Source organism: Pseudochaenichthys georgianus, chromosome 17 (genome assembly GCF_902827115.2).
Source record: "Pseudochaenichthys georgianus chromosome 17, fPseGeo1.2, whole genome shotgun sequence".
NCBI classification, from domain to species: Eukaryota; Metazoa; Chordata; class Actinopteri; order Perciformes; family Channichthyidae; genus Pseudochaenichthys; species Pseudochaenichthys georgianus.
The window spans coordinates 1,644,311-1,658,978 of NC_047519.1; the positions used below are offsets into that span (position 1 = coordinate 1,644,311).

General features: G+C 41.4%; 1 protein-coding gene across 3 annotated transcripts in view; it reads left to right on the top strand.

The window, feature by feature from the left end:
• The window catches only part of dars2 (aspartyl-tRNA synthetase 2, mitochondrial), a 42,074-nt gene extending 29,060 nt beyond the window's left edge, over positions 1–13,014 (top strand). For all 3 annotated transcript variants that reach the window (XM_034104042.2, XM_034104039.2, XM_034104040.2), the window contains 5 exons: positions 1,955–2,107; positions 2,638–2,856; positions 2,958–3,068; positions 3,170–3,245; positions 10,290–13,014. In XM_034104042.2, the coding sequence (XP_033959933.1) occupies positions 1,955–2,107; positions 2,638–2,856; positions 2,958–3,068; positions 3,170–3,245; positions 10,290–10,480 (750 nt within the window). In that variant the 3' untranslated portion in view covers positions 10,481–13,014. The remainder of the gene's footprint in view (positions 1–1,954; positions 2,108–2,637; positions 2,857–2,957; positions 3,069–3,169; positions 3,246–10,289) is intronic.
• Positions 13,015–14,668: the final 1,654 nt, after the last annotated feature.

Consider the following 14,668-nt stretch of genomic DNA (forward strand, 5'->3'; position numbering starts at 1 on the left):
GGCCTCTCTCATCTTTTTAAGTGGGAGAACTTTCACAATTGGTGGCTGACTAAATACTTTTTTGCCCCACTGTATATCCCAACCTAATACATCTATTACAATCTGCTGGATGTCCAGACCTCGACAGTGCGCACACGTACACCCACCATGAGACAGTCAGACATCAGATGGAGGAGGCGAGAGCAATGACCATAACCAGCACTATCGATGACCGCATCACCAACAGTAAATACGGGGTGATAGTAGATTAAACGACTAATATCACGGTTGAGAAAATCCTGATCACATACCTGGCACTTCAGCATAAAGGGGAGCCCGAAACCGTGTTTATTGGCAATTATGTAATACCTTCTGGCACTGCATCACAACAAAAATAAAAGCAACTGAAAGTCTGACAGGGTGTTCAGCATGGTGAGGAAGATAGTCACAGAAAACAGAACAAGAATGGACAACTCCACCCTCTGCTCACTCCTTTCCTGTAAAATACAGGTCCAGCCCACACGTATGCTCCATCAAGGATGGTGCTACAGGCCGCAAGGCAGTGCACTTACAACTACAATAAGCATGTTAATGTTAACCGCCCGCTGTGGTTTTCAAATGCTCCCGATTTCTGAGGTCTCAAGGTTGGCAAGTATGGTGCTGTATCAGAAACAATGCGCTACGTGTTTTGGAAGTAATATGGTCTGTGTTTAAATTAGCAAGCATCACTAAATCTCAGAGCTAACGCTGTACTGGAAAGAGTATGTGTGAAAAAGAAGGATATACAAAGGTACTCACCTTGTGGTAAACCTGTGTGAGAGAGAAAGCGTTTGAGCTCCATACGGTTTCACAAATCATGCTTGATGTGCTTTGGAACATAATATGGAGTTTAATCATGGCAGCGTTTAGCTGAGTTTCTGGGGCGTGGCCAGCAGCAGCTCCAAAGGGGCGTGGCCAGCAGCAGCTCAGTTACATTTAAAGGGCCAGACCCAGAATCAGCACTTTAGTAACAGGGCTGAAATAGAGGGGTATGAGGCATGCTACAATGGGTGATCTGTTTGGTATTTTAAAGGTCACATGTCATGGCCATTTCCACTGATCATAATTCCATTGTTGAGGTCTACTAGAATAGATTTATTCTGTGCAATGTTCCAAACTCACATTGGTTTCTCACAGCATCTCTGTAAAGTATGTGTATTCACTCTCTCCACTAAACGGCTCGCTGCAGCTCTTGCCCCCCCCTCTCTGTGAGCCCAGTGTGCTCCGATTGGTCGGGACCAGTCGGGACGTTGTGAATCGCGCTGAGCTCCATGGAGGTGTGATTTCCTTGTTTAGCGATACACAGCGAAACACAGCCAAACTCACCCTGAGCACACACAAAGTCACAGCCGAAGTAAAAACAATAAGTGTGGCTTGATATTGAGTAAGAAAAAGGTTGATAAACGCTGTGAGAATGGGTCTGCAGAGAGCATTTCGCTGCGATCCCAACTGTCTGTTATCAGCCTGCAGCCAGAGAGGAGAAATCAGCAGAGCTGCCTGCACTGAGTGTGTGAGGAAGTCCGTGGATTGGTCAATTTGGACCAATCAGCGGGGGCTTAACGTAACGGCTGCGCGGACGTAACGTAACGGCTCCACGGATTGGTCCATTTCGTTCCGGGGACGACATGACATCATGATGTCCCCGGAAGGATCAAATGGACAGTGACGTATCTCCAACGAGGCGTTTTGGGGAGGTATTTTCTGTGTTAGAGTTTTACTCCCTACAGAGTGTACTTTGAGGGTTTTGACTCTGCAGACCGTTTACATGCATAAAAACCTTCATAACAACAAGGGGACGGGTAATAACCGGAAAAGCATGACATGTCACCTTTAAGCAAAACACTTCAGAGACATACTTTGTATAGATATGGCCCTATAATATATTGTTCAAAGATAGCATAATAGGTGATCTTTAATGTGTGTGTGTTTGTCCCAGGAACTGAGCGTGGTGCTGGTCAGAGCAGACGGGACGCTGAAGTCTGCTCTGAAGAAGCTGCTGTCTGCCTCGGCCACAGAAGAGCTGCTGCAGGGGAGCGGAGCCCAGCCAGGGGACCTGCTGCTGCTGGCAGCCGGGGCCCTGAACACTGTGGTACGACACTCCCTGACAGGGGCGGGAAGTAACTATGTACATTTACTCAAGTACTGTACTCAAGTACAATTATGAGGTACATTTTGGAAGCCACTCTTGTACTTTTTACTCCACTACATTAATTTGACAGCTTTTAGTTACTAGTTGTTTTTTAGATTTAGATTATTAGCTAATTCAAAATCTAAATCAATTATAAAATCAATTATAAAATAAACTATGAAATACATATAAATATCGGTTAAGATATCCAGCAGCAGCCTATAAAGTAATTTAAAGTAGCTCTACATGTACCAGCACAAATCATAATCCAGTGATTTATTACCATTTTGTATTGCGCCATTAAAAATAACGAGTACTGTTACTATTGGTACTTTACATTTATTTGAATGCTGACACTTTGGACTTTTACAAATTATTTGTGCAACTTCTACCACTGGATAACACTGACTATAAAGTGAGTACAGGTTTATTTCTCTTCCATCCTAAGCTTCGTCTTTCCTCTGTCTTACTGCACCCCCTCTCTGTCTCAGCGCCCTCTGCTGGGTAAACTTCGTATGCAGTGTGCAGAGCTCCTGGAGTCTCGTGGCATGTCAGTCCGAGACCCCTCAGCATTCCACTTCCTGTGGGTTGTGGACTTCCCTCTCTTCTTGCCCAAAGAGGAGGATCCGGAGCAGCTGGAGTCAGCCCATCATCCGTTTACTGCTCCGCTGCCAGAGGACATACACCTCCTCTACACAGAGCCACACAAGGTAGTCCCTAAGGAACAAGGTTTAATCTTCATTTCTTTTTTTAATTAAGTAATATTCATATGTCATGTGAGGTGCACAAGGCTTATGTGCTGTCCTCTCAGGTGCACGGTCAGCACTATGACCTGGTGTTGAACGGCTGTGAGATCGGAGGAGGCTCCATCCGCATCCACAAGGCCTCAGAGCAGCTTCATGTCCTGCAAAGTATCCTCCAGGTCAGTCATTGTCCATATATCTTAACAGTGTTCGGACTACCTGTGGAAATGGGTCGAATGAACGCCTCATCATAACTGTTGTATGCATGTGTCTTCTGCAGGAGGACCCCAGTCTCCTCTCTCATCTGTTGGAGGCTCTGGACTCAGGAGCACCACCACATGGAGGCATTGCTTTGGGTGAGTTAATTCTGCGTTTGACAACATCAAGTTTTAGCAATAATTGAGGTTAAGGGTATACATTAACTGTAGTGGCGGTTTATCCAAAGTTCATTGTTGTAAGGCCACTTCGACAAGATGAAGTTGAGCTCTGACTCCAAATAGCTGAAATGAAGACAATGTAGTCACAGGTGATTCATGAGGGTTTATTGAATCACAGCTTCCGACTTAAAGACTCTTTCATCTGGAGATAGTCAATTAAACTCAAGAACCATTACACTATCAGGCGTGCGGATGTGTGCGGGCGTTTCACGCTTGCAGACTTCCATTGTTTCACTGTTGTAGCGCCATTTTTAACTCTTGGACCTGCCCATTAGAGTTTGCTTTACAGCATAAAACTAGGTCGTAAACAATAATAAACGTACTCATTTGCATAGTCCAGAAATGTGGATATATACAAAACTATAAAAAAAAAAAGTATTAGTATAACTCATGATTATTCAAATAATGTATCTTTTAAATGAATGGCTCTTACATGAATCAACTATTTGAATTGAAGAAAGGATAAAAACACCCCTCATTATTACATAACTATAATCATTATGCCTGCTGTACAGTATAACGATATGTGTCGAGGTAGTGTGTGGATATCATTTTAGTTCATTATAGAAACTCATAACCATTTTGTGATTTATTTGATAATGTCACTTTTCATGACAGCTGTGTTGTCATTGCCTCTCTTCTGCTAACTAGTTCAACAACTGCTAGTACATGTAGCCAGTTAGCGCTTGTAAGCTGGAACAACAACAGCGCTAAAGATTTTGCTTAACAAGGCTGCACATGCAGTCCTTCTACTGTCCTTAGCCGGCGTACTAGCTAGACTGATTTGTGAGCTTATATTATTACCAAGCATCAAAGTGAAGACCAGTGTTAGCAGTTTAAGCTAGCTTCTTCACAGAGACAGAAAAAGTGTGAGCAGCTAGATAGTTGAATAAAAATGACTAAAGCATTGTTGTTAATATAGCTATGAGCCCAACCCTGTCTCCTAAAAAGTACGTTCCCACAGAACTAAACTGCATTCTCAATTACGTTTAGCTAGAAACGTATTTGCTCCCACGTTACGTTTGTTATGAACGTATCTTAAATACGTTTATTTTCTACATATCTTTGCCATTTATTGTCTTGCTTATAATAATGATAATAGTCATTTATAAATATCATTTAGTAAAAGTACTTATACTATACTGTAGGGGTGTAACGGTTCACAGAAGTCACGGTTCGGTTCATACCTCGGTTTGGGGGTCACTGTTCGGTACGTGTTTATTTGTAACAGTAGTGCAAGTTGTGGTATGAAAATAAGGAACTCTAACATTTGGAATCATTAACTGTATTACACAGTTAAAAACAAACCACAAACAGTACCACTCAGATGGCCATATTATCTATAATGGCTGATGTCAAACAAAAAGGTTAAATAAGCTGAACAACTAAAAAGAATGTCTTGAAAATATTAAAATAAATAATAAGAAAGTGTTTGAATCACAATCAATAAAAGGCAATACAGAACTGTATAACATCTCCTGATGTCAAAATATAAAATAAATACAATGATAAATATAAAACAAAATGTGTACCTTTAGGAGCAATGTCTAACATGTGTAATTAACTTGTGAGTGTGTGAGGCCATTATGCCTAAATAAAGGTACTCAAGCTTTACTCTATTTTCAAGTTGTTCTTCAGAAAGATGAGTTTGTCCACGTTGTCAGCAGTGAGGGCAGATCTGTTGGCGGTAACTATGTCACCTGCCGTCGAGGAAACCCTCTCGCTGGGGACTGAGACTGACTCGGATGTGACTGAGCATGTTTGACGTGTTACCACTAGCATACCGCACCGCTGTCGAACAACGCCGACACACCGTCCTCGTCCGATCCACAACTCGCACCCCATCATTGTTGTAGTCCACAGGGAACCCGACATGTTCCCACACAGCTGATTTAAAAGAAGCAGGTGGGTCTTCTAGCTCCTGTGTGTTGTGTGAACTCGCCGTAGCTACTAACTTTTCTTCTTCATGTATTGTGTTTGTTTTGTTGTGTTTTGTTCTTGTTCTTCATTTGTTATTTACGGGCGGCTGGCTTTTAGGAACCGCAACGGTACGGGACGAATACGGATACCATTACACCCCTACTATACTGTAAAAATGGTGAATAACAAACAAAAGTACTGCATTGAGAAAAGTTCTGGAACAGGAACATGTACTTAAAGTATTAGGAGTAAAAGTACTTCAAATTATTAAATCAAAATAATAAATGCAGCAAATCTTCACTTTTGAGAAGCTGAAACTTTTTTTTGACAAAAAGACAACGTCAACCCACTTATTTTTTCAGGTGCTTAAATAATGTTGGATGGCATTATTACACAAGTTCCTCCTAAGTGTTGTGAATAAAAAAATCTGAACTAAATGTCTAAAATAAATTGAATAAAGTAAAAATCACCTTATTTCCCTTTAATTTGTAGTGAAGTTGAAGCAAATAAAAAGAAAATACTCCAAAAAGAAATGTTTACTTAAGTACAGTACTTGAGTAAATGTACTTTGTTTAAGTATACAGCATTCACTGGTGTTCAGTACTTACCACCACTGAACACATCTAATTGTACTACACAAAATAGGGGTGCAACAACTAATCGACTTAATCGATTAAAATCGATTACCAAATTAGTTGCCTACTAATTCAGTCGTCGATTCGTTGGTGACGTCATCACGTGTGTTTTACGCGCCGTTAAGCTCCAACGTTATCGGTCTTTTTATCGGTACTGGAGACATTTAAAAAATATATGTCATGTATTGTTGCTACATAAGCATTATATCGCCAACTCCTTTCTAAAATGCAAAAAGACAAACAAATGCGTCTATGATATATTTTCGATCTTTCCAATCCAGAAGAGAGATCTCTCTCCCGTCTGTGTGCGAGGGGGCGGGGCGGTTTACACACACGCGGCTGCTCCATGCAGCCACACACTGCGGAGAGAACGCGCTCAGAGGTGTGGTTAAACTTTACAACTCGATGCTCGTTGCCTAAAGTGCAATAAGAGTTTAGCATGTCAGGGCGGTAACACGAGCAATTTGTCTAAACATTTAGCAAAAGTGCTCCACATCCAGACGGAGGAATGCACCGGGTTCAACTGTCTTTCTAGCAGCTCTGTAGCCCCGTCCACGAGCAACGTTTCCACGTCAGGTGTTATGTATGCTAGCAGCAACACACGAGTTAACTCAATTATATAAACATGGGGTAATTAGAGGTAACTGAGTTATTTATTTTGTTAAAGTTTCAGCTATTCTGTTTACAGTTCTGTCATCACATTATTTAATACGATTTGTTAAAACATTGTTGTTTCTTTTGATGTGAAATATTATTTATTTAATTTAAATAAAAAGCAATGTTAGTTTTGTTCAATATGTGTTTCGATAATTTAATAATATGTGTATTTTTGAATCAAGTATTCATCTTTATTGTCTTCATTGTTAGTTTCCACATGCCTAAAACAACCTCAAGCTAAATCTAAAAGTTGATGGCTAAATAAGAGCGTTTGAGAAATTGTGCAAGGCATAATAGTCCGAATAAGATAAGATGGACTTTTATTAATCCCTCGTGGGGAAATTGTTTCTCTGCATTTGACCCATCCTAGTGTTAGGAGCAGTGTGCTGCCATTTTGAACGGCGCCCGGGGAGCAGTCGATAGTGAATAGTCGATTAATCGTTTCATTAATCGATAGATTAATCGATTATCAAATTAGTCGTTCGTTGCAGCCCTAACACAAAATCATGGGAGCTAAGAATTACAAAATAAAATCGCCACTATCAGTAAAACGCCACTTTCCGAACAGGAAATGCATACAAATACAAAATAAAATCGTACTGACACTTATATACATATGTATATGTATGTATATATATATATACATACATATACATATGTATAATACAGCATTAATATATATATATATATATATATATATTAATGCTGTCAAAATTATCGCGTTAACAGCGGTAATTAATTTCTTTAATTAATTGCGTTAAAATATTTAATGCATTTAACGCATGTGAAGAATGGCCCGCCCCATACATCCCACCATTGCTGGGGTAGGCTACACCCATACCAAGAAATGGCTTAGCCCCAAATAATGTTCGCCAACTCGCGCCGAGAATTGCACAGACAGCAGTTAGTAAGATTGATTTCAGTAGCCACTTGTCTGGAAATACCGAAGACCAGAACGGTTTTGAAAACTTTTGTCACGTAGTGATCGTCTTCTCAATAGAACATCTTTGATAACGGCGTGGTGTTGTTGCAGGAAGTCCCGACGGAGATTACTTTTGCTGTAGTACAGGGCAGAGCCATATAATAGTAATGATATGGCTCTGGTACAGGGGTGCACATAACTGGTACGCAGGTTATGTGCGTAATCTGAAATGCGTACCGTCACTTGTGTCACAAAGCGCATTTGCTACCGACGTACTTGTGAAGCTTTTCCAGAAGGCGGTTAGATCACCGGACGACAGAGTCGGTCTCCGTGTGCACAGACAGGCTGCTGTTAACGTCGGTCTGTACAACGGAACTGAGCCAAAACTACGCCAACCGGCTGCGGAGGGAGACTCCCCCCTTCACTGGAGAACTGCGCTAAAACAGCTGATCACAACGTTCACACTCTGTGGTCACGAAGTACTCCACTAGCCCCCCCCCCCCCTCTGTCGACTTTCCTGAAGTACTCCCCGTTGATAGAAATCAACACGTAATGAATTAAGACCCCACGGTTTGATGATTGATAGGTGTGTGGGTTGTCTTTCATTTTGACACGCAGAAAAATGTTATAATAAACATAGATACTTTATGTTAAATGGATATATCCGCCCGCTTTCATTTATCTTTCCATTCCCACAACAATATACATAAATAAATGGCATATTTTGGACATAGTTCGAATGGTGATTAATCATGATTAATTAATTTTTAAATTGTGATTAATCTGATTAAAAATTGTAATCGTTTGACAGCCCTAATTTATATATATTAGGGCTGTCAGTCGATTAAAATATTTAATCGCGATTAATCGCATGATTGTCCATAGTTAATCGCGATTAATCGCAAATTTGTTATCTGTTCTAAATGTACCTTAGAGGAATATTTTTCAAGTTTGTAATACTCTTATCAACATATGAGTGGACAAATATGCTTTATGCTAATGTTTATTATCATTTGAACAATGAGAAATATTCTCATAAATATTAAACACAACAACCTCTGAACATTACAAATATTCGCCTCAATTCAACCTGGAACCTCTCATTCAGTAATACAATACTGTGTGTGTGTGTGTGTGTGTGTGTGTGTGTGTGTGTGTGTGTGTGTGTGTGTGTGTGTGTGTGTGTGTGTGTGTGTGTGTGTGTGTGTGTGTGTGTGTGTGTGTGTGTGTGTGTGTGTGTGTGTGTGTGTGTGTGTGTGTGTGTGTGTGTGTGTGTGTGTGTGTGTGTGTGTGTGTGTGTGTGTGTGTGTGTGTGTGTGTGTGTGTGTGTGTGTGTGTGTGTGTGTGTGTGTGTGTGTGTGTGTGTGTGTGTGTGTGTGTGTGTGTGTGTGTGTGTGTGTGTGTGTGTGTGTGTGTGTGTGTGTGTGTGTGTGTGTGTGTGTGTGTGAGTGAACGGGAGCTGCCTGGACGCTGCAATCCTGTTGGACTATCCGTGCTGAGTGTGCTGACTTCTCCTACAATGTCCCACTGTCTGCTTCCTGCATCAAGTCAAGTGCTCGGCGCAGTTGTGGCGAAATGTCGCTCCTCTGTTTTCATTTAAACAGCTCCTTATATCCGTTAGCGCAGCTAGCTAGCACCAGATGCTAACAACAACAATGCACGTAAGGTCTCTCTCTCGCTCGCTCGGGCCACATATACACATACACACACCCTCCCGGTCCTCCCGATTGCCAGTCGGTGCCTGCCGGTGAGCGTGGAAGTGTGGTCTGCCACAAGCGGGCGGCAGGAGCGGGGCTGTCAGCATCAGCTTGTAGATGGTATTTTAAACTCGATGCGCTCTGAAACTACGGGGCGGCCGAGGAAAAAAAATGCACATGCGTTAATCGCGTTAAAATAATTAGTGGCGTTAATTTTTTGCGTAATATATATATAAATAACGACATCTTGTTCCAGCCGGGAACCTCCACCCCGCTGCGGGACCCGTGGTGGGACCCCTGAGTCAGACGGTGCGTCTTGGTCACGCTTCATATCGGCCGGCCCGGGAAGGAAGAGACACGCAGAGTGGGGGAAGTCCCCCACCCCAACGCAGCACACCCTCCCGGCCATCAGAGTCGAACCCGCAGTTCGGAGGAACCGACCGCCAGAGCACCGGCACTAGGTCGGGCCGGTGGAGGCCCTCCGATGGTGGGTCGCGTTTGCCATTCAATCAGTGAGAGGAGAGGAGAAAAATGCAACAAAAATTGTCAAAATCTGTTAATATATGGATGAGTGGGGGGGGGGGGGGGGAAACGGCTGGACACAGGCCGTGGGGGGACACCAGAGACCGGGCCGATTCCCCGGTAGAAGGAACCGGGTGAAATAGCCAAAAAAAGAAAAATTAATAAAACCGGGGAAAAGTGAAAAAAATAGGCACTCGTGTGAGGCGGGCAGAGTCCCCTGTCAACTCCAGTTACATTCCTCCATGGTGTCATTTGAGCGAAAAATTGTTAAGTCAACTTTTACGAGAACCAGGCTGGGGGGTTCAAAAGGGCTTGACCAAGGCCGACCCAAAGTGCATGGTGAGCGGACTCATCACCTCCGTGATGAGTCTCCATTGTGATTTGAAAACTTCCATCAGACGAGTCCTTCGGGGGGCGGGAAAAAAACGTGTTGGTCAGAATCGTTACTTCCTCTACTGAGAGTGGAGGTGTCCTGACAGTGGAGCCTACACCAGAACTGTCCTGAGAGTGGAGGCCTGCAGGCAGACCCCTCTGCACACAAATGCACAAATCATAAGCTAAAAGGTCAAATCTGTGAAACATTTATTAACTTGTCTCCATGCTTTTCTAGGTTTGGACCGACTGGTTTCCATTATGGTCGGGGCTCACAGCATCCGTGACGTCATTGCCTTCCCCAAGTCGTTTCGGGGTCACGACCTGATGAGCTGCGCCCCTGACTTTGTTTCTGAGGAGGAGCTGAAGTCTTACCACATCTCTGTCAATTGGCCAGCAGAGCAAGAAGGAGGGGAAGAGGGGAAGTGAGGAGGTACAGAAGGAAGAGATGAAGAGACATCAGAAGACGAAGACCCTGCTAGATCTTTGTAACCCACAAAACAGAAGAAAGACATGAGAGGACAACGAGACAGAGATCAGCAGACATCCAGCAGGAAGTGTTGAGAGTGAAGCCTGTAAAGAGCTCGACCTGCAGATGTGAGGAGGAACTGAGAAAATGAGGAGGAACAGAGAAAATACTTTGGCTCCACTCTCTACTGTTATTTTGAAAGAGAAAAAGGGATTGGATTGGCCACAGGATAAATTACGAAACATACTGAGTCAACTGAGAATAAAATGTATTGCCAAGTCCCACCGACTGCAACAATTTATTTGAATAATCCATAAACGTATCAACAGAAAAAAAATTGTCAATTTTTGTTTTGCTTGAAAAGTAATTCTTTTGTGCAGAAAAGCCGAAAATCATTTTTTTGTTTTTTTTACTGATATGGTTCTGGAAAAGAAAACAATTTGAGATATCAGCCAACTTTTATGAATTGAGATGGACCTTTTTTTCTAGGTTTTGATATTTTATAGACATAATGATCAATCGCATATCATAATAACTAACAGTTGAGGTTGGACCAGACTGACTTGATGGTATACATATTGAACATTACATGTTACTTATTAGACACTTTTATGTGAAGTGTCTTGCCCGAGGACACTGCAACATTCTGACTGCAGTGGGTGTCGAGGTGGAATTGAACCGGTGCTTGACCGCGCATTTATCCACTAAGCCACAGCCGCCCATAGTTTTTTAAAGCGTCCAAAAAACATCCTCAGAATGTTGCAGGCAAAACGTTCCACCTTTGTAAGCATATCACATTAAAGGAACGTTTTATAAAAAACGTTGTCATCAAAGGCCTCAATAACATCCTGAATTTTTTTCCTGAATGTTGCTTTGAAAATGTTCCTCATTTGTTATCATGTAACATTGAGGGAACGTTTTATAAAGAACATCTTTAATGTGTTACCCAACAACGTCCAAAACAGATCCTTAGAATGTTGCAGGCAAAACGTTCCACCTGTGTTAACGTATCACATTAAAGGAACATTTTATAAAACACTTTCTGTCATCTCAGGCCTCAATAACATCCTCAAAACATCCTCTGAATTTTGCAGTTAAAAGGTTATGTCTTAGTTAACCTTTAACCTTACAGGAACATTATTTGAAATAATAAATATCCTAAAAAGGTTATTTGAACATCAGATTAAAAAGTTTCTTTAAAACATTATTAGAACCTGTAGGTAACATTAGCCAAAGTTGTGAGAACGTTCCCCGCTAGCTGGGTCATCACTCCACCGCTCCCATGTTTTATTTTGTGTTGCCATGTTCGTCTCTCTCCGTTGGTGCGCTGGGCTAATGCTAATAATGATGATGCGAGCAAAGAAAATGGCGGCTTCACAAAAACTTTTCAGAGTTTTACGGGGCAAGGTTTGCAATTCGCCCAGCCAATCAGAAATTGGAACCTTTTTCTCCCCAGGAAAGTCCCTGCTCTCTAGCAGGGACTAACGGCCCGTCTACACTACAGGCATAAAAAAATCTTGAAGCTGGGCGTGTCTGAAGCTTGGCGATTTTTTGCGAGCAACGCGACCAACAACCAATCACAGGAATCTCCAGCCCCCGACATACAAAGCAATAGAAATGTTGAAACGAAGTAAACTGGATATAAACTCCCCAAACAGGCGAAAACCTACCAGTTTCACCCACTGTCTCTGCCACCTCCCTCCATGCCTGGTTCCTCCGGTTTGTATCCCGGTAAATAGTTCTGGTCGGAAAGAACCGGGTGATTTGCTACCGTAATTTCTCGTTTGGAATATGAGGAAATGAACTGCGGTCTGGCTCTCCCAGCTTGCACGCGGTTTGATTGGCTAGCGCTTGTACTGGCGGGATTTCCATAAACGGGATTTGATTGGCTGATGCCAGCTTCGAAAGCATCGGGAGCATCAAAAGATGAACATTGCTCAACTTTTGATGCTCACGATGCTTGCAAAGCCATGCTCCACTCCCCACAATGCAGTTCGGCAAAGATTCAAAATCTTCTACATCAGCCCATTCACGTGAATGGGCGAAGCGTTGAAAGCATTTTTCGATGCCTGTAGTGTAGACGTAGTGTAGACGGGCCGTAAAAAGGGGTGAAAATGTCCGCAAAAAAAAGTTCTAGTTCCAGATCGTTTTGGTGTGAAGGCAAAATCCCAGGAACTATCGGAACTATCCCTGGGAAAAGTACTCCGGTGTGAAAGCGCCTATTAATGTAAAAAGTGTAAATAGTTGTATGTACATAATTGTACATAAAACAGCACTTCAGCAGCTTCAGGCCGAACAAACGTAGCAGCAGCCCCAAAGAATCCAACTGAGTTCAATAGCTGGATCATTCCTGTTCTTCTTCTGCAGATGAGTGAGATCTCATTGTTGTTGACTTGTATAACAATAAATGTTAGTTTACAAGAAGTAATTGATACCCTAACATTTAATTCATGCTAGCTGATAACAAATAAATCCTGGGATCTACAAAAGTGAATGTGTTTCATGCATCTGATTTGTATCCACTTCAGCTTTTTAAAACGTTAGGAATACAGAGCAGTTCTTATCATGTCATAACCATAGCCGTGGAGGCAGTGCTAACTAAAATATAATATTGGTGACAAAAAACACACAGAGCAATCAGTGCAATTGTTATATTCTAATTTCTCTGATATTGTAGGTGTTAATTATATATGTATTATATGTAAATAGTTTTATGTACATAATTGTGTTTATAATTGTACATAATTTAACTGTAACACTATGGTGTTTTCAATTGAAGGCACTTTATACAATAAAGTGGTCAGTGCTACAGTAACAGTAAGTGAATAATGGGGATTCATTTGTTTAGCTAAATATAGGGACCAGGGTAGAGTGCCCATTACTTGCATGAAAGGACACAGTACACAACGTTCAGATGACTTTGCCCAAAAGCAAACATTTAAGTTGCTTGAGTCAGACTCAGAAATATTAAACCACTTTTAAAATCAGACTCTCAACAGTCATAAGGAAATCCATAAAGATATGTCACTAAAGAAAAGACACGTTTATTTGAATGAAAAAGCTTTATTTCAATGGAAACAAAAAGTAGATTAATGAATAAATATCATGAATTATGTAGAACTTATTTATACAAATGCACACATATGGAATAGATACATATAATACAAAAGTCTGTGCCTTTACAAAGATAGCAGTGGCATTTAAAATGTCATTAGAGAAGAAGGAATTCTCACATCTGATTGAAAAAAAAAACACTACAGTAATGGGAATAAATCACAACAATTATATACTTTCAAAAAGAATAGTTGATATTGTGTTGTTATAGCATTATATCCTAATAAATATAGCACCTTTTTAAATGTCCAATTGAATGCATACATATTGTTAATGCTCATCAACAAGTATGAAGTCATTGTGATGCATAGAATGACATTTTCACTTTCACACTAAATATATGGAATACAAGCTCAATTAATAATGAGAGAAAACAGTAATGCTAGCAAGGTGCTCAATGCTCACTTATTAATACATTTGGTGAAAATAGACCTAGTATATTTATAACTAAACTGATTGATTGACAACAACATGAAGGTGTTCACATCACACTTTGACCACATGAGGGAGCTAATATCCTCATTGCCATTCTGTCAATATGTAAATGCTCCGTGGTTATGTAGGTCAGTGGGTCAAAGTGTCTTTTTTTTCTAAAGATTTGGGCCAATGTTGTCACTTACAATCGCACTTCGATAAGGCCGATCGCCAAAGGCAGTTAGCATCTAAGCAGAAGTGCAAAACAAGTTATGAGTTATTCATGCTTTTATATACATGTGACGTATATAAACAAATGTGTACACGACAGTATAAGGAGTTATAATCAATCAATCAATCATTTATTTATATAGCCCAATATCACAAATGTTACATTTGTCTCAGTGGTCTTCACAGTGTGTACAGAATATCAGTATGACAATACGACACCCTCTGTCCTTAGACCCTCTGTCCTTAGACCCTCTGTCCTTAGACCCTCTGTCCTCAGACCCTCTGTCCTTAGACCCTCTGTCCTCAGACCCTCTGTCCTCAGACCCTCTGTCCTCAGACCCTCTGTCCTTAGACCCTCTGTCCTTAGACCCTCACATCGTACAAGGAAA